At 40.8% G+C, this 20,231-nt stretch overlaps 1 protein-coding gene across 1 annotated transcript; it reads left to right on the top strand.

Annotated features, from left to right (window-relative positions):
• Positions 1-11,756: 11,756 nt before the first annotated feature.
• Positions 11,757-13,235, top strand: HRH1 (histamine receptor H1). Its single transcript, XM_069967938.1, has one exon. The coding sequence runs from the start codon at positions 11,757-11,759 to the stop codon at positions 13,233-13,235; it is 1,479 nt and encodes a 492-aa protein (XP_069824039.1).
• The last annotated feature ends 6,996 nt before the right edge of the window (positions 13,236-20,231 follow it).

Genomic DNA, 20,231 nt, shown 5'->3' on the forward strand with positions numbered 1-20,231 from the left:
AGTTTTCCAAGGATGTATTTATAGCACGGTCTAAATATGTCAGATAATCTGTTATGTATCAGACTCCAGTTTGTTTAAAGTCCCTCAAACTCCCTCAAAGCATCTTTTATATTTAACACATTTGCTATAGGGTGACTGGAATATGTATGTGACATCGGTATACAGTGTCCTTCAGGTTTTATCCATTTCTGTGACATCACTTTTTACAGATCCATTATAGTTATTGGTAGAATGGATTTGTCTGGTTTAACTCCTTCATGACGCCGTAAATTTTTGTTTTTGCACTTTCGTTTTTAGATTTTTTTTTAATTTCAGGTGGGTTTCATGTTCACACAGTTCGCCATGTGGTATATCTGACATCTTATCTATATTCCTCAAGTTAGTCCAATTACAACGATAAACAATTTATGTAACTTTTTTAGTTTTATCGGCACCTCAATTATGACTTTTCGATTACTTTTATACAAGCCGTCTCTATAACCCATCACCGACACCACAGCATAACTGTACTCCATGGTCCAAGTGAGGGTTAGGGTCCGCAATAAATCAGAGTGATTAACATTTTGAAAAATCAATTGAAAAGAGAAATTTTAAAGATTTTTTCATCTCGCAACTATTTTTTACTTTTTAATTGAGGTCAATGAGAGATGAAACCGAATAACAGATATCAACTTGTCACTTCCAAGCGAAAAAAAAGTGTCATAACAATCTTAGAACATTCTAAAGGCCTATTGATTGATTCTGAGGCCTATTGATTGTCGGAAGTTTGGAGTGACTATTTCTTTTTGTTCTTTTAAGAAAACAAGTTTTTGTTTTTTTGTTTTTAACATCTTTACTTGTTCAATATCGAATGTGAGTGAGAAAATAACACATCTTTATGACATTAAAAAAAAATTATATTACAAAAACATCTGTTATATCCCCTGCTGCCATAGACAGGAAGAGCAGCTAAAAGCCACAGCTTGTACACAGCATAAAATGCATAAACAATTACAAATATTTAAAGCAAATGTACTACTTCTCCAAATATTTTTTTTTTTACATAACCTGGACGGCGTCGGTGGTAGATCCCACTGATCGCCGGTGACAGACCAACAATGCCTATATAAATAAAATTAAATGTGCAATTCTTTTGTACCTGACTTTTTCTTCTTTTCGGTTAGTATTCCTTCATGTGTGCTAGCACTCCATGGGGGACATTTATTATCATGCCTGAAATGTACACCAGGAAGAAAGGCCCCTTTTCCCTGACGTACGCATGCCATAATCGCTACCAGCTGGTCTTCACAAATCCCCCCCCCATGTGTTTATCTCTAAAGGTGCCCGCTCATGCTTTGTCTTTGGTTGTCCAAGCATAATGGAAATTGTAGTTCGGGGGGGGGGGGGCAGGTTCCCCTCACTGGTTTAGTGTATGAAAGGAATTTGATTATGATATTGAGCATTAAAGAGCTTCCTAGGCTGTGTTTCAACAATATAATATATCTGAGACTGGACAGGAAAAGGCTGTTTACACGGGCCAGGAGCGTTGCTAGAAATGTTTCTTCGGCCAATAAACGGCCCGTGTAAAAGTCACAGCGATCCGCTGAGGAGCAAGAAAGTGCCGAACTGGATCTTTTGTGCTGCTTTGAAAATTTATCTTTATCAGCCGAACATTGCATACTGTAAAAGGATGCTAGGAGTAAACTATTAAAAGGGTAGAGAGAGACAGAGGTAGAACCATTGAAGAAAATTTCTGAACAGAAAAATCTAAATTTTCAGCATTTGGATCACATAGAACAAGAACATTTGTGAGACATAAAACAAAGATCCTAGAAGACAGCCTGGTGAGCTCCGTCAAGTTATGACTCCATGACATACCCCCTGGACTGTGATTGGAGCCATTTTCATTCCCCACAGGACAATGACCTGAAGTATTGCTCCACACTACACAATCAGCTGGAATTCTGTCTCTAAGGTATCATCCGGAGCCGTCACCAGTTCTCACCTCTGTCGAGCAGTTGTCAGAGCAGCTCAATCGTATGGCATGGGGTTGAAATGTTTGCAGATTATCTCAACAAGCTGACAGCTTGAATATCAAAGGTCTGCAAGGCTGAAATCTGGCAAATGAGAGATTTTTTTAATGAAAGTTTTTCTTTTTTATTAAGCAGTAATATTTTAACCCTTTTACTCCATCAGTTTTTGTCATGTTTCCATTTTTTTTTGTTCCTCACCATCTTAAAGGACAGCGACCAGCCAATCAGTTTCATAAGCTAATCGTTGTCTTTATTATACAGATTGACCATCTGCTGAACCAGCCTAATGTGGCAGATTTTTTGTTCCCTGTAATAGAGCCCGTAAACCAATGTTTTGTTTGTGTACTGTTCCTGTGTTATATTCTACTAAGGAGCTTAAATAAAGATCAGTAAAAGTTGGTGACTGACAGAGATTATATATTTAATACCTGGAATATATGTTAGATTTCAGCCTGTCTGATGTTTTCTACCCCAGGTGGATCACCTGAGGTCAAGTTGTTTTTTAGGTTACCACCACCTGTCAACTCTTTCCTAAAACTCTTTCTTGTTTTCAGCATCTCAGGTTCTATCTTCTATTTATTTCTTTACTCTTTTGGTAGATCTTTCAGTGTACTGGTGCAAGCTGTTTGACTTGTTGTCCATGACCTTAACCACCTTTTTGGGATTCAAGAACTGAAGTTTTAAGTCTGGAGATTAAGGGTAAATTCACACGGGTGGATCCGCCGGGAGCCTCACGCACGAAATCCGCAGCTAATCCGCAATACACGTATTAATAATAAAAAGATTAATGCGTGTATTGCGGATTAGCTGCGTGAGACTCCCGGCGGATCCGCCCGTGTGAATTTACCCTTAGGGGGACATTCATCAAGAATGGCGTACTCGTACTCAATAAAGACCTGCCCTCTTTTTCCCAGACAGATCCCCTAAGAGGCTCACACCTCTTACAAAAGCCAACCGGCCCTTCACAACAAATCTACACCTGCTTTCAGCAAGTGTAGTTTTGCATCATGATTTATGCCTACGAGCAGGTGTAAATCAGGATAAATCAGGTACAGGAGGAGGCCACACTTCCTCCCCACCTTGCTGCACCCCCCAGCTAGCCCATCAGGTGACCGGGGTATGTGGCTGGCAAGTGCCACGGTAAATGGGGGAAATCTGCACCTTTTCTGGGGCATACGCCAGGGGCACACATTGATAACTTCCCCCCCTTAGTGTGCAGTGCTGACTATTCCTCTGTAGAATTAGGACTTTGCTACATGGGATTTGTAGGTTGCAAGCCTTCATCAATCTTTTCTTTAGCCCCTATTACACAGGGCGATGTGGAGAGCAAGCAAACGCTGACCTGTCAGCGCCTCGTTTCCCCGCCATCTGCTGGAGCTATTACACGCCCCGACAGCAAGCGGGAAAGAGCCTGCCCAGGTTGCCCGGGCGATCGTCAGATTGGAGACAACGGCGGTCTGCTGCCACCGCTCCTATTACCCAGAGCAACGGCAGCAGATCAGTGCCTGGCTGATCGTTGGCATTTCAGCCTGTTCATTGGCTATTTTGTGGACATCGTTGTCTCCTATTACACAAAACGATTATCAGCCATAACGACCTATATCAGTCGAATACAGATGATAATCGATTTGTGTAATAGGGCCTTTCAGATCAGAGTTGGAAGATCTACCAGTCAATGGTAGATCAAATATCCCATTCAGGAAAGGTCTAAAGGTGTCATGAGATAATTCTCGGTTTATTCAGCCAACAGCTATTCCTCTCAACTTCCCCCTATGCACAATACTTTTAATTGACCATGGGTTCTGATTGGGCAGAGGGTAATAGGCTTCTCCTGGACCATCAGGGGGGGCTTATCCCCGTGGCAACACAGGATCAGACATGCTGAAATTGAACATGCCCGATCCTTTGTTCCCCTAATATCTGCTATGAGTCAAGAAACCCCTATACAAATTATATAGTTAGCCATTTCCACCCAAATTGGGGGTTTTCTTTAAAAATAAGCATTGGTTTACAGCCTCTATGTACTACATTGTAGGACATCAAGATGTTGTGATCATAATTTCTCAGGATAATCGTGACATTATTTTTATGCTGTATATAGCCATGTCCCTATGTTAGTGATTGAAAGAGAATACTATTATTGTCAGTAATGTATCATTATTATTATTATTGTTATTAGATACATCAGTACTATATGGTTCATAAAGCAGCAATTCTGTATGAGTAACTGGCTACATGTTAACATCTCTGAGTCATTTGCATATGTGTCACTCTTATCTGGTTACTCACAGAACCTAGACAGTGTTTAATGACTGCAAAACATTACACACCTCTGCTGTTTACTCACAAGTGTTCCGCAATATTGTTTGTCACCTGACGCAAACCATTCTCTCACACACTCCTACTCTCTCGTCATCTCATTTCAACCACATTGAATAATACGCTAAATTTTGTGAAATAAAAAAAAAATTTTGTACAATGACAAAACCTAGTGTAAAGCTGGGTTCACACATAGTATTTTGGTTAATTTTTTGAAAAAACATTTAGCCAAACCAGGAGTGGGTCCATAACACAGACAAAGATGCAAAGCCCATAGGGCTTTCCCTGGGCTGCAAAAGCCCAGCAATGCTCAACCTGTTAATCTAAACAGAGTGAACATTTACATGCAGGCATAGCAGTGTTAGTTAGGAGATAAGGGCTTCAACACCGCTGGACTTTTGCAGCCCAGGAGAACGCCGCTTGGACTTTATCTCCTAATTTGCATAAAAATTCTAAAGCTTATATCTCAGTGCTGGAGTAATAGATTAAAAAAGAGTTATAACTCCTGATTCAGGAAGGGAAGTTCTATTGTACACTGCCTTTACATAAGTCAGCAGAAGGCTCCTGACAGGTCCACTTCAAGTGTCATGAGTTATTAATGGAGATGAGCGAACTTGCTGGAAGATTGGGTTTGCAAATACCTGAACAATCAGCATTTGAATTCCACTGCCTGGAGAACTTGGAGACAGCCCAAGGACTGCCTAGAAAACATGGATACAACCACACATCTCTAGTAATTAGAATGTCTATTATATTATATGCAACTTTTTTAAAAATCTGAGACGTCCTCTCCACTCAATGGGTGGTGTAAAATCCACAGGAAAAAATAATGAAAATTCACCAATTCAAAGTAAAATGATAAATTTTGAGTTATTGAAACTGGCATAAAGGAAAAAATTGCAGGGTCAAATATTGGTGTGAGAAGTGGCAAATTATAAATTCTCACAGTGAACCAATAAGAAATCTCACACCATTCAAAGCCCTCCTTTTATTTACTATCCAGTATACCTGGGAGCTTAAAGCGACTCTGTACCCACAATCTGACACCCCCCCAAACCACTTGTACCTTCGGATAGCTGCTTTTAATCCAAGATCTGTCCTGAGGTCCGTTCGGCAGGTGATGCAGTTATTGACTTAAAAAAATACTTTTAAATTTGAAGCCCCGTGCCAAATGGGAGTATCTGTGCCCTAACTTTGCACCACCCCTCCCTCCTCCCCACCCTCTTCATCGTTAGGAATGCCACTGAAACATTTTCTCCATGCTGAACATTGCACAGGTCCTTAACAATCCAGCCCATGTGCCGGGCTGCCACAGGTGGGGAATAGGAGGCAATCTGCCTGGGGCATTCCTAATGATGAGGAGGGTGGGGAGGAGGGACAGAGAGGTGGTGCAAAGTTAGGGCTTCAAGTTTAAAATAATTTTTTTAGAACAATAACTGCATCACCTGCCGAACGGGCCGCAGGACAGATCTTGGATTAAAAGCAGCTATCCGAAGGTACAAGTGGTTTGGGGGGGTCAGATTGTGGATACAGAGTCGCTTTAAAAAAAGTAAATATTTATTTCGGATTTCTCTATAGATGATAGAAGAGCCATGTTTGACAATACAAGAGTGATCAGCTTTCTAAGAAAAAAAAAAAAAGTCGATATAGTCGCCGAAATACCTACTGTCTGCTTTTTTGATGTGATGAAAACATATAATACGACCACAGCAGCCAGTTATAATCCAACATGGTGATATTATCACAGATGACATGTAATACCTGGAGTAGGATTAACATTAAGGTCCTTATACGCAGGGTTCTGATATGTTACCTCCTCTACCCCTTGTTTTCTATATGTTTATTTTCTGTACCACCAAAAAATTCCTTCATATAGAAGAGATATTTGAACCAACTACTAGTTGATTGATAATTGATAAAGTTTATTGAAACAGTTACTTTGAACAAACATGATTATAAGACACCATTTAAAGGGGTTGTCCGGCGCTAAAAAATTATTCACAGAATAACACACATTACAAAGTTATACAACTTTGTAATGTATGTTATGTCTGTGAATGGCCCCCTTCCCCGTGTCCCACCACCCCCACCCGTGTACCCGGAAGTGTGGTGCGCTATACTCACCTGTCACGTGCCGACCACGGTCTCGGATCCTCAGCAGTGACGTCTTCTTCGGGCGGCCGGCGGATCTTCCCGAGTGCCGGCCGCCCTCTGCAGCGTCATCCGAAGCTCAGCCGCGATTGGCTGAGCATAACTGTGCTCAGCCAATCGCGGCTGAGCGGCTGATGACGCGGCCACGTCATCAGCTGCTCAGCTGCGATTGGCTGAGCACAGTTATGCTCAGCCAATCGCGGCTGAGCTTCGGATGACGCTGCAGAGGGCGGCCGGCACTCGGGAAGATCCGCCGGCCGCCCGAAGAAGACGTCACTGCTGAGGATCGGAGACCGTGGTCGGCACGTGACAGGTGAGTATAGCGCACCACTCTTCCGGGTACACGGGTGGGGGTGGTGGGACACGGGGAAGGGGGCCATTCACAGACATAACATACATTACAAAGTTGTATAACTTTGTAATGTGTGTTATTCTGTGAATAATTTTTTAGCGCCGGACAACCCCTTTAATAAAATATTCTTTGTACATACAAGAAGGAGGACAACACAAAACCGACAACACAAACAAAAGGAAAGGTAAGCCACACGGTTCATGCATGAATTATTGAAGAAATAGAGGGCATGCGATGCAATATGCAATAAACAAACATGACGAAGGTAAAGCATTCACATAAGAAAATTTGTAATAGAACAGTTAGTATGTAATTTAAATAGCCTAAGGTGACAGGAGTAAAACGTAAAGTGCAAAGTGCTTGATGTAAACTGATAGTCACCTCAGGTAAAGACAGAGATCCAATAAATAACACAAAATACAGACGCAATGCATGTGTGCCGTGCGGCTCCCTTACCTACATGAACACCCCAGCGCCGTTTCGGTACATCCAGACGAAGGGGAGAGCCGCACGGCACACATGCATGGCGTCTGTATTTTGTGTTATTTATTGGATCTCCGTCTTTACATCAAGCACTTTGCACTTTATGTTTTACTCCTGTCACCTTAGGCTATTTAAATGACATACTAACTGTTCTATTACAAATTTTCTTATGTGAATGCTTTACCTTCGTTATGTTTGTTTATTGCATGTTGCATCGCATGCCCTCTATTTCTTCAATAATTCATGCATGAACCGTGTGGCTTCCCTTTCCTTTTGTTTGTGTTGTCGGTTTTGTGTTGTCCTCCTTCTTGTATGTACAAAGAATATTTTATTAAATGGTGTCTTATAATCATGTTTATTCAAAGTAACTGTTTCAATAAACTTTATCAATTATCAATCAACTAGTAGTTGGCTCAAATATCTCTTCTATATGAAGGAATTTTTTGGTGGTATATACTGTATGTATCTTGTACATTTTGAGCATTGAGAGTTTTGTACTGTTTTTTGTGCTTTTTTGCAAAAGGTTTTTTTTGGTTTTTATATGTTTATTTTCTGTTCTAGTCTCCAGGGAGTTACAGAAACAGCTATTTGTCACTTGCCCGTTTCTGTACTCAGCATAGACCAAATAGCAGGTGTAATGGATGGTTTATTTATTTTATAACATTTTCTGCTTCTAGCTTTGTTTTGTTTTTTAAGTCTCTGGTGACTTTTTTCTTAGAAACCTGGTAAACACAGAAGGTTATGTTGCTGTTCACTAATTCCAGAGAACTTTCTGAAAAGGTTTTAATGACCTCTGCTAAAATATCAGGTCAGGGAAGTGCGTAAGACTAACTGATAGCTGTACACAGTGGATGAGTTGTTCTTTATATGATTTGTTATTTTTGTCGGAAGTTTACTTTGGTTTCTGTAAATAATGTCATGTACATCAATGACGCTTCACAATATGTAATATTATTATCCATGTTTTCCTGGACTCCCTAGGGCTGCATCCAACTTCTTCAGCCACTGGTAGTCAGATGCTGAATGATTGGACTCGAGCATGCTCAAGTTGCACTCATCTTAATTATTGCTTACTTTAACTGCTTACTTTCTTACTGCTTAACTGCTTAATTGCTTACTTCTCATAATGCATAGCAATGGTTAGAGTACTATTATACGGAGCGATAATCGGCCAAATCGGCCCTATCCGGCCGATTATCATTCCGAGTAATAAACACAACGATCAGCCGATGATCGTTGTCATCGACTGATCACTAATATAGGTTTGGACCTATAATTGTTGGCCACCGACCGCACACCACTACGTGTAATAGCGGTGCGCAGCCGGCGGATGATGATTAGCAAAGTAGATACATTACCTATCCATGGTCCAGGGCTCCTCCTGCGCTGTGCTTCTCCCCAGGTCCCGCGTGCTGCAGCTTCAGATTGTCCTGTCTTAGCTGACAGGCCGCTCAGCCAATCACAGGCCGGGACCGCAACGGCCAGCGATTGGCTGAGCAGCCTGTCAGTTAAGACAGGCCGCTCTGAAGCTGCATCGCGCGGGACCCGGTAAGAAGCAGACCACAAGAGGAGCCCTGGACCATGGATAGGTAATGTATGCCAGTTTAGAAAGGGCTGCAAGGGCATCAGTAACAATGTCCGTGCAGCCTTTGTTAAACGATTATCGGGCCGTGTAATAGGCCCAGTAAACAAGTGCCAATATAGCAGATCCGTTTACAGTTAATATCGAGCCCCCATCGGCCCCTCTAATCATGCTGTAGAACAAAGCTGTACTTGACAGTAAAATCCAGGTCCAGTCTCCTGAAGGCATCATTTGAGTCTTGTGCTGGTTGAAAAAAGAAACTAAATGCAGAACGTCCCAGCCATCTTTGCGCACGGAGAAGGCAGTCGTGACTGATGGACACATTAAGCAGTGACTCTGTGTACTGCTATGACTATCTGCAGCCCCGGCATCACAGGGCCCTTTACATATATCACAGTCTCCCACATCAGTATCTGCATTTAGTCTCTTTTTTCCAACAAGCACAAGACTAAAAAGCTGCCTTCAGGAGACTGGACCTGGATACAAGTAAGTATAGCTTTGTGTTTCAGCATGAGATTTAAAAATAATAACAATTATTATATACATTGCAAAGTTGCTTTATATCACATCTACTGTTGATTTTGATTTTGAAAGTTGTAATGACAGGTACCCTGTCCTGTGTTTCACACTTTGACTGTAACATATATATCTTATATACTGCCTTTCATATCTCATATACTTGAAAAGCCAAAGGTGTACTACACTGTAGCATCACAGGAAGGGCTAAATAATGTGCCATTAGAATAGCCCAACAGAATAGCAGAGAGCCTCACAGAAGAGCCTAGACTAACAGCTTAATGGACCCCTAAGGTCCAGCAGGTCACAATCTTATATGTATCTTATATCTTTTCCTATTGGATTGATTTACAAAAAAAATGTATTTGTTTTTATTGCGATATCGTTCAAAAATGACAAAGATTACATTATGATTGAATGTGTAAATGTATAAACAGGAGAGCTTTGCTATGACAGGAGAATACACGTCTGGGTGGACTATATAATATATAAGTGGTTAAGTTTTTTTTCTACTTTGTGACTTGTGCATTAATAATAAATAAAATATTAAAGACATTTTCATAATATGATTTACTGTCTTTGTTGATGAGAAGGTATGAGCACAAAGTGCGTCTGTCATGGATGGCTAACTAATCATCCCATCAATACACAGTGACATGGCGGGGAACAAAGCTGGTGTCTTATTTCACGATTTTCTAACTAAAGGGTAATATTTATCAGACCTCATGAAACAATCCGCACAGTTTAGTTTGGCATGAATGAGGGGGCTGCAGTTTATGTTTTAAAAATCTAAGTAAACCTTTAGGCTATTTTTATCAGAAAATCTCACCATACGCGAATCCGAAAGAATGCCTGGAGCTTTAGAAGGCTCCTTTAAGCTGATACTGTGCTTACAGACCTTATTATTATCAGACAATCCGTTCTGAAGAAACTTGTATGTAGTCATACTAAATTTAGCTAAAAATTGTAACCCTGGCCAATAAAAAAATTGGTTTCATTAGTTCATTCATTTTCACGCATTCCAGCTTATTTCTTCAGCTCTGGTCTCTCCACGTTCTTTGGGTCGCACCAGTATGACCATATGGGACGCAGCTGTATTTCCCAGGGGTGCGTTGTTACCAGAGCCCAGTTCCCCTGTCTTCCTTCACTGAGCTGTAAAGAAAGTAATCCCTCACACATAGCTCCAGTCAAGTCAATAATAGGCTATGTTCCCACAACATCTTTTTTTTTTTTTTTTTTGGCAGAGGGGGGGGGGGTTAAAAATGCAGTAATTGTATGCAAATTAAATCCACCTTGTGCTAAAATACAAAAAATCATGTTTTCGCACAGACCTGAATGATCTGCATTTTAATCCTGCTGCCTGTATATAGTATGGGGGGGAACACACAACTACAGAGGGTAGAGGTAGGTATACAGTATGGGGGGGGATTACTGCAAAGGGGGGATGTATACAGTATGGGGGAAGAACTACAGAGGAGGAAGGAGGTATACAGTATGGAGGCCTGACTACAGAGGGGGTAAGGAGGTATACAGTTTAGAGACCTAACTACTGGGGAACTTACAGTATAGGAGTTTAACAACAGTGTGATAGCATGGTAGCTAACAACTGTATAGAGTGGGGCTAAAGTGTAGGGGCATACCGCTCGTCTCTAAAAATAATATTTAATAAAAAATAATCTTAAAAAGAAATACACAGTATCTATGATCTATGTAAATAATATCTATTATTTATCTATCCACTCTCTATATCTAATATCTATCAAACTATTACAAACAGCGGTATCTCCCCAGGGTGCACAGTCTCCGTCAGGCAAGCCCACACCTGATACTTCAATAGCAAAAAAATGGGTATGGAGACAGCATCCATCCAGTGAAAAATTCTTTACTTTATTTTAAGCCATTGCATATAAAAATACAGACGTTTCAGCTCTAACACTCCTGAGCCTTTTTCAAGTACTTGAGAAAGGCTCAGGAGTGTTAGAGCCGAAAGGTCGGTATTTTTTATATGCAATGGCTTAAAATAAAGTAAAGAATTTTTCACTGGATGGATGCTGTCTCCATACCCATTTTTTGCTATCAAACTATTACAGTTATGACAAATTATAGATTTAGCTAGCTATATAGCCAATAGACACCAATCTATATAGAATTTTCTATTCTTAATAAGAAAAACATGGATTTTGTTTCTTTATCTCTTTCCACTTTGACCATTTTTCTGTGTTTCTTTTACAGATAGAGACCAGATTTGAGAAGATGAGCCTTTTCGACTCTACATTTCTGTAACCCATCAGATCAGGTGTCTGTTGTTATTTTCTCCCCAATCCACTGTACTTGGGGAATGATGTTGAATAACAACCTGAGCCTAGCAAAGAATGTGACCAATATTCACTCAGCAACCTTGGGCCTGGTATTAGGGAGCATATCGTTTTTTACGGTTATCATGAACATTTTAGTACTGTATGCTGTGAAAACTGAACGTAAACTACACACAGTTGGAAACCTGTACATTGTCAGCTTGTCCATTGCTGATCTTATTGTGGGTGTTGCAGTCATGCCGCTAAACATTGTCTATCTCCTAAACCATGATTGGATTCTTGGAAGGCCGGCATGTCTCTTTTGGTTGTCTATGGACTATGTTGCTAGCACAGCCTCAATCTTCAGCCTTTTTATTCTGTGTATTGATCGCTATCGTTCCATCCAGCAACCTTTGCAGTATTTGAAGTATCGTACAAAGACTAGGGCTTCTATCATGATCTCCGGAGCCTGGCTTTTTTCATTGACTTGGATAATCCCTATATTGGGTTGGCACGTATTTGCAAATGGTGGAATAAGATCGGTGCCGGAATATATGTGTGAAACGGAGTTTCACAAAGTGACTTGGTTCAAAGTTCTTACAGCCATATTGAATTTTTATATACCATCTTTGCTAATGTTGTGGTTCTATGCCAAGATATACAAAGCGGTGAGAGAACATTATCAACATCGGGAACTTATTAACGGCTCTTTTCAACTTTTTTATGACAGTAAGTTTGTCCGGAATGTCAAAATGCTAAAAAAGCCAAGGAAACAGTGTAGTAATGGATCTCTAATGGTACCAGAGACAAACCTTCACAGTCATTATGCAACGGTTGCCAATGTTTTTCCTAACCAAAAAAGTCCAAATGGACAGTTCCATATAGAAAACTTTGAGAGTCAGCAGACATTTAGCCCATGTGACAATAAGGTTGTGAAGTTACACTGTTTCCCTTTAACCATAATACAGGCAAACCCCGAAGAATGCCGAAACTATGTTACTGTAAGCAGAAAAAAGATTAAAGAACCCTTCCGCGAAAACCTAGAGGTGACAGAAATATCAGAAGAACAGACATTTGCGGAAGCCGGCTCTTGTATCTTAGATCCAAATCAGATGGAAGAGAACAACATAGAAACCACCGAGGGTTCCGAAACCCGGCAATCTGGAAATTTTGGCTATCTGAAGCACACATGGCAGCGTTTCCGGACACATTCCAAGCAGAATTTCCAAGGACTTCATATGAACAGGGAAAGAAAAGCTGCCAAGCAGTTGGGTTTCATAATGGCGGCTTTCATGTTGTGCTGGATCCCATATTTTGTCCTTTTCATGGTCATAGCATTTTGTCAAGACTGCTTCAACCACAACATTCACATGTTTACCATTTGGCTGGGATATGTCAACTCAACGCTAAACCCCTTGATCTACCCACTGTGTAATGAGAACTTTAAGAAGACATTTAAGAAGATATTTCATGTTCCGTTGAACTGTGGTAATAAGGAAAAGTGCACGTCTTGTGCATATAAATGAACTTAGAACGGCCTTTGGAAGTCTTGGAAATCAGTGTTAATTTCACAGTTCTTAAGAGGAACTTTCCTTGGGGTATCTTAGACTTTTCAAGGATTGTGTTTGATGCCTCATTTCCTTTTCTTTTTTTTTTATATTTATGAACATTGTATATTTCAGTCATGTCTCGGAAAATTAGAATCAAATATAGTCTTAATGTACCGAGTGAGGATTAGGAAGTATAAGAAATGGCAAGGATTTATCCCTTGAGATACGTATGCACGTAATGAATTGAAGTAAAGAGATTTGTGCAATTTTCTATTTAGGTATAAACTGGATGAATCTGCTCAAGCGTCAAGAAAATGCCAAAAAGAAAAAAAAGCATGTAATGTATGAGCCTATGTCATGTTTTTCTGGCTGCATATTCCTTTATATTCACCAACAGTATACCACACATAAAAATACATCAACCTAAAATATGTGATCAGAAACACAGCTAAGCACTGCAATTTTTTTTAGGTTAAGCTCAGTTCTGACATTATGTGCTGATTGGGATTGTCCACTTTTCTCCATTTTGTAGATGGAAAGTCTTTCGTCCTCAATAGTTTTATGTTATCTGTGACTCTCCTGCAGGGGCGGATTACCTTTATCATAGGCCCCGGGCTGTTCACAAATCCTGGGCCCCCCCCACCCTACTGTAACTATGGCGGCACTAGCCTGGCGTTCATAGTGCAGTATAGATAATGTCATGATGTCCTGATTTGTGCAAAATTGCCATAAAAAAACCTGTGATTTTTTGCAAATCATGGCGGAAGTGTATCCAGGAGACAGTACACCACTGAAAGTATAAGTCTTTTTGGGTGGTCATGGGCCCCCCAGGAGCTCAGGGCCCCGGGCTGCCGCCCAAAACGCCCCTATTATAATCCACTACTGCTCTCCTGTATGATAGCAATACCAATAGGATACCAATATTTAAAATAATTGGTGGGAGTCAGATTCCCATCACCATAGTCTTCAAAGTGGTTATCCCACAATCCATACAGAGGTTAGGGGATAGCTAGCTGATTGGTGAGGTCCAACCACTGGGACTCCCACCCATCCTAAGAAAGGAAGACAATTGAATGAAGTGGCATTGGGCATGTACAGCCAGTGCACTATGCTAGAGCATTCTCTATGGGACTTCAAAACTTTACCTAACTCAGCCCCATAAATAAAAATTATCATGGTATATATGGTATAATAATCATGGTATATTGCCTGAAAACTCACATGGGATGATTTTGTTGCAGATTTTACTAGAAGGAGTGAATCTTGAGAACTCTCAGGTTCGTCTGAACCCAAATTGTCTACATTTGATTATGGGTGGCTGAAAGAGTTGGACGCATCCCTCGGGAGTCCTTGAAAGCATAGATACAGCCTATGGTCATGTCCATGTTCTTCAGGTAGCCTTAGGGCTGCATCCAACTTCTTCAACCACTGCTAATCAAATGCAGAGCGTTTGGGTTCAGACAAACCTGACCATGCTCAAATTTCATTCTTCTCTACTGGAGAACCCAAAATCTGCCATAAAATCCACAAGCAATGTATTTTTACAGATTTTCCTGCAGATTACCCACAGTAAATCCACATAAATCTGCACCGTAATCCAGGCATTTTGCTGCGGATTCATCCAGTGATATTCACAAAAGATTGTTTACAGACTCTAAAAGTTCTTACAACGAATGATAGCTCATAAATAAATAATTATAAACAATTCTTTATTGAAAAATCAAGTAACAGACCTTAAAAGAAAAATATATATTTTTTTTTAAAACATATAGTAAAAAAACATATAGTAGTCACAGATTTGCTATATAGGTAGCCCTATATAGCCCTATATAGGTAGCCCTATATATATTTTGGTCTGTGTAGGAGATAAAGGGGGTACAAGTACTCCGGTCTTATATTAAGCCCCGCCCCCTTTTTCACGGCAGGATTTACTAAGAGGCGCCCGGCGTACCAAATCTACACCAGCTTTCAGCAGGTGTAGATTTGTGTCATGTTTTGCGCTTGCGAGCAGATGTAAATCAAGATAAATGAGGTGAGGTGCCTTGTCACGCCCCCCCAAGCTCCGCCAGCCCGCCTATAGGACAAGCAAGGCGTACAGATGGCGTACGCCAGGGAGAAGGGATGAATCTGCACCTTCACCCTGGTGTACGCCTCTTGCGTAATGTTCATAAATGTCCCCCATAATGTTTAGAGACTCTACAGCAAATTAATTCCATGTGGACTTACCCTTAAAGTGCACCTCCTGTTTTTTTTCCAGATATATATATATATATATATATATATACTATTGTGAGCGCCCATTCTACCTGCTCTCTGTCGCTACAGTGGAACGCCATTAACTTACATGGCACTGGGTCTCCTACTGGAGACGGGAGCTATGAAGATAGAGAGGTAAACTCCCTTTTGTAAGCTTTTACTGTATGTTGTGGGGGCCGTGGAGAATGGGCGCTCATAAACCTATTTCGCCACCAAGTTAAAAATACATTTACATTAGAGTAATCACTATGGTGCACAGTGCTGCATAATGGTAATACAGTATATGAAAAACAAACACTGGAGACGAACCATATACACTTCTATTAGAGTGAGGGAATCTCAAGCGCGCTCAGGACAAACCAGAGAGCGCAGCACCTTCTTCAGCCATCGGTAACCAAATGCCACACGCTCAATGTTCACTCATCTCTAACTGCTATGATTCCATGGATATGTACCTTTAAGACCAGGCCACACATTATGTTCCTGGAAAACCCACTCAATTGAACCTGTTTGTTCATTAAGTGAACACTTCAAGGTATCATAGCTGTGCACTTTACAGTCCAGCCATCTGTCGGCCAGATAATACATTTTACCTTTTATTTACAGAGAAAACACATAACACAATTAGAAAATAGTGGGTAAGATTTACAAAAACGAGGAGAAATTGGAGCTACTGTATATCTTGAGTGAAAATCAGGTAACTGCTTTTATATGACAACCTTCGCACTGCAGTACTTTGCATCACCGATACCAGTAATATGACGATGCACGGATGAGTTCTGGTAAACATTTAAAGGGGTTATCCAGGAACAGCACGACTCTTGTCCTCAGGTTGGGTGTGGTTCTGCAGCTCTGTTCCATTGAAGTGAATGGAGCTGTTATACCACATACAACCTAGGGAGAAGGGGCGGCATTATTTTTGCAAGTAAGTAGCTGTGCTTTATCTAATCCTGGACGACCCTTTTAAGAGGCTGTGGCCAGGCTGTGACCCCTTTAACTTATTCATTTAGTTATTTTTATTAAAAACAAAACATATGATTCCAATACCAGCATTATTATATAGCAAAATTCTATTGCTGTTACTGTACCTATATAGTTGTATGTGGGTGTCATTAGCTTGTCATATGGCTTCAAGCATCATCATTGCACAGATCTATGGACAGTATTTCACATTCAATGTTTAGTGTATGTTATTTCTCATAGAGCGTCTCCCAGATTGCTCCTGTGCAGAAAGTATTAGGCCATCGGCCTTTGGCCCATGAGACAAACTGTAATACATAAAGAAGCTAATGTAGAAGCCGACACATTAATAATCATTTACATCCAGGCATCTGGCTGTACATAAGCTAGCCCACCGATCAATATTCCACAAATTTCCCAATCAAGCAACCTCCCTGATCACCAATGATCCCTGAGTAACCCGAGCACTCTTGTATGAAACATGACCTTGAAGAGCAGCAATGAGACTACAAATGATATACATCTTGCTTGTCCCACGACTGGCATAAAAATACAAGATACTGGCAGAAATTACCCAGAAAAACCTGTCTGTATTATAACCTATGAGGTTTTCCAAGATAAAACAAATGATAGCCTATTCACAGGATAAGCTACCAATAGTTGTGACACCCATCACCCCCTGCCAATCAGCTGCATTATACAGCAGAGCCAGATGAAGTGCACTGTAGCCTTGGCTCCTATTAACTTCAATAGGTGCTGAGACTGCAGTACACGTGTGCCGCCACTACACATGGAATGGAGCCAACGGTTTTCACCTCCGTTCTCACTGTAGTGCAGGGATTGCCCATCAACTATTGGTAGATCAATGGCTTTATCCTAGACAATCCCCTTTTCTATGGGGATTTGCTACTGCTCTGACAGTTCCTGACATGGACAGAGGTGGCAGCAGTGTCAAACTGGAGAGAATAGACCACTCCCTGCAGGACATACAACAGCTGATAAGTACTGGAAGACTGGAGATTTTTTTAATCTAGACAGGCAGAGAAACCCATTAGTGGCCTCTCTGCCTGTCAATCATCCCCGCACTGCACAAAGGCAGAGAGCCATGACTAATCACAGGCGGCTCCCCACCCATGACTAGTTGCGACCCTTCTCCCTACATTGCGCGGCATAATAAAACTTCTTTTTCACCTTTATTAAGCTACTGCTGCAAACACGGCTGGTATGCTCTGCGAGCTGCACAATTCTCAATGCAATTCTCCAACTGTACATTTAAAGGTTTTGTTCACCAAAATATCCTTTCTTTCAAAACAATTGATGCCAGAAAGTGCCAGAGATTTCTACTACTTCAATTAAAAATCTCAAGTCCTCCAGTACTTATCAGCCACTGTATGTCCTGCAGGAACTGGTTTATTCTCTCTGCTACCACCTCTGTCCATGTCAGGAAATGTCGAGAGCAGTAGCAAACCCTAATAGAAAACCTCTCCTGCTCTCCAGACTGGAACACCGCTTCCTACAGTACATACAGCAGCTGATAAGTACTGGGAGACAAAAGATTTTTAAAAGAAATTAAATTACAAATCTCTGGCACCAGTCGATTTAAAAACAAAGAATTGGCAAACAACCCCTTTAATGATTTATCCCTTAAAAATAACCAGTAGTTATAAAGCATTGAGGTGGCCCCAAAGTAAATATCAAAATGGACTCCTCATTGGTGCAGTATTTTACTACCCAGGTAAATAGGACCCTGGGGTGTATCCCATTCCTCAATATATCCATGACCTTAGGCCAATAGGTAGCCTTTTTATTTTATTTATATATATTTTTTTTTTTGCTAACAATGGCGTTGATATATAAGTGCCGTTCCTGCATTGCTCCCATTGCTCTCTGCTCAAAGAACTGACATGTCAATTCTTTGAGCAGAGAACAACAGAAGCAGAGGCGTGCAAGCCATCCCATAGAAACACTGTGTGACACTTAGGCAGGTGGGATTCCGCTGCGGGGAGCTCTGCTGCAGAATTCCGTCTGTTTTACTCAGTGTGAACGGGCCCTAACATTTATCACCTTTTCACTGTTTAATGGGGAAACCCCTACCAACTACCCCCCTCAGTCTCCTCCGTTCCATATTTGGTCCACTGAATCCACTGGTCTAACGTGGATCATCTACCCAGAGGATGTGTGATTATATGTTTAAAGTTGACAAAAGGCAGCACATCACTAGGTTCCTCACACTTACCCCTGTGGCTCCTGCTTCTTGCTATTCAAGTACGATCATAAGGGTAACCAGTGACTAAAAAAATTAAATGCTATCCCTGGTTGGAGTACCCCTTTAAGAACATAAAATCTGTCTAGATAAGGAGTAATACGTGTCATTCACATCTCCTGTCTGGTCATTCTAGTGGCTGCACAACTTTCCTAGATACCGGAGAAAGTGCCCTTTAATTGATGTATAGTCCATGTGAATGTATAACCATATGAATGTTTACATGATTTTTATTGTATAGAAAAAAAAGACTTGTATTTTAAAAATGCTATTCTACTATTTTATTTTATTTGTATTTTATTTTATTTTTTCTAAGATGCAAAACCTGGTGAGTTTTGTGTAACAATCATACATTGTACAACTATTATTATAGGTTCCAGCTATTATTCAGAACCAGAGAGAAAACTGTATAGAAAAAAAAAACTATGGAAAATTAAATGTGGCGCCAGCTGTCAATCAAAACCAGCAGGCAGCACGGAATGACCTGCTGTACGTCATAAATGCACAAGGAAACAGCACGACGTGTATTCAGTGAGCTTGTGCTGCAACAATGGACATGGCAGTAACCTGGAGTATAGCTGAGTTTAATGATATGTTTGAAATGCCGGATATGTTTACATTGTAATAAATCCATCCAGAAAAGCATCCGACTCTGATTTCCTTATTCAGTGTAAATGTATTTGTAATGAAGGGAATGTATAAAAAAAAGACTGACACCGGTCCAGATCAGCACTTAACCCCTTCATTACCATCATTACCAAAGGTCATGGATGCACGGATGTGCAGGTCACTCCTCTACCCCTTCTAAGAGTCATAACACTTCAGCTATGGATCTGGTTGGGCAATCCTGGTGGGGTTTTTTTTTTTCAATTTTTCGTTTAGGCTGTTCATCGTACAGGAACAATATTGCTATATTTTAATACATCTGACTTTTTTATGTTTTTACATATTTGTATAATAGGAAAGTGGGTGAGTTTATTGGACAGGGGTGTCTGATGGCAGACTCTGTGAGAAGATCTGATGAAGGTAGAGTCTCCCGAAACGTGTTATAGCTGGTGCGTTTTCTTCAAGCTATCTGTCTCATGGACTTTTTGGGACATTGCTGACCACTGGTAGTACCATTTCTTTTAAAAAATTTTATTTTTTTGTTGATTGCTTTGTATGGGCCCCTGTCTAGGAGCATCCTGTCTATTGGTACAGTCAGCTTTTGCTGACTACGCAAGTAAACTTGGACAAAGGAGGAACCATCTTCCCAGCTCCTGATCATCGGTGTACCCCACATCTAAATAGGGGTGATGTGTATAAAGCCCAAGGGGCTAAGAGGTTAGTAGGGTTGCATCTACTTTTTTCCCTTCTACCTGAGGTAATACATGAGGCATCTGGGCCTTTTTTCTCTGTATTATTCAGGTACTTCTCCTGAGATTGACTGCCTTAAACACTGCGGTTGCTTCCTGCTATTATGCCCAGCTCGTACTAGAAGGGGGGATGGGGTG

The sequence above is a fragment of the Dendropsophus ebraccatus genome, chromosome 4 (genome assembly GCF_027789765.1).
Source record: "Dendropsophus ebraccatus isolate aDenEbr1 chromosome 4, aDenEbr1.pat, whole genome shotgun sequence".
Lineage (NCBI taxonomy): Eukaryota > Metazoa > Chordata > Amphibia > Anura > Hylidae > Dendropsophus > Dendropsophus ebraccatus.

Coding starts and splice junctions, on each gene's coding strand:
- HRH1 (XM_069967938.1), top strand. CDS start 11,757: ATGTTGAATAACAACCTGAGCCTAGCAAAGAATGTGACCAATATTCAC.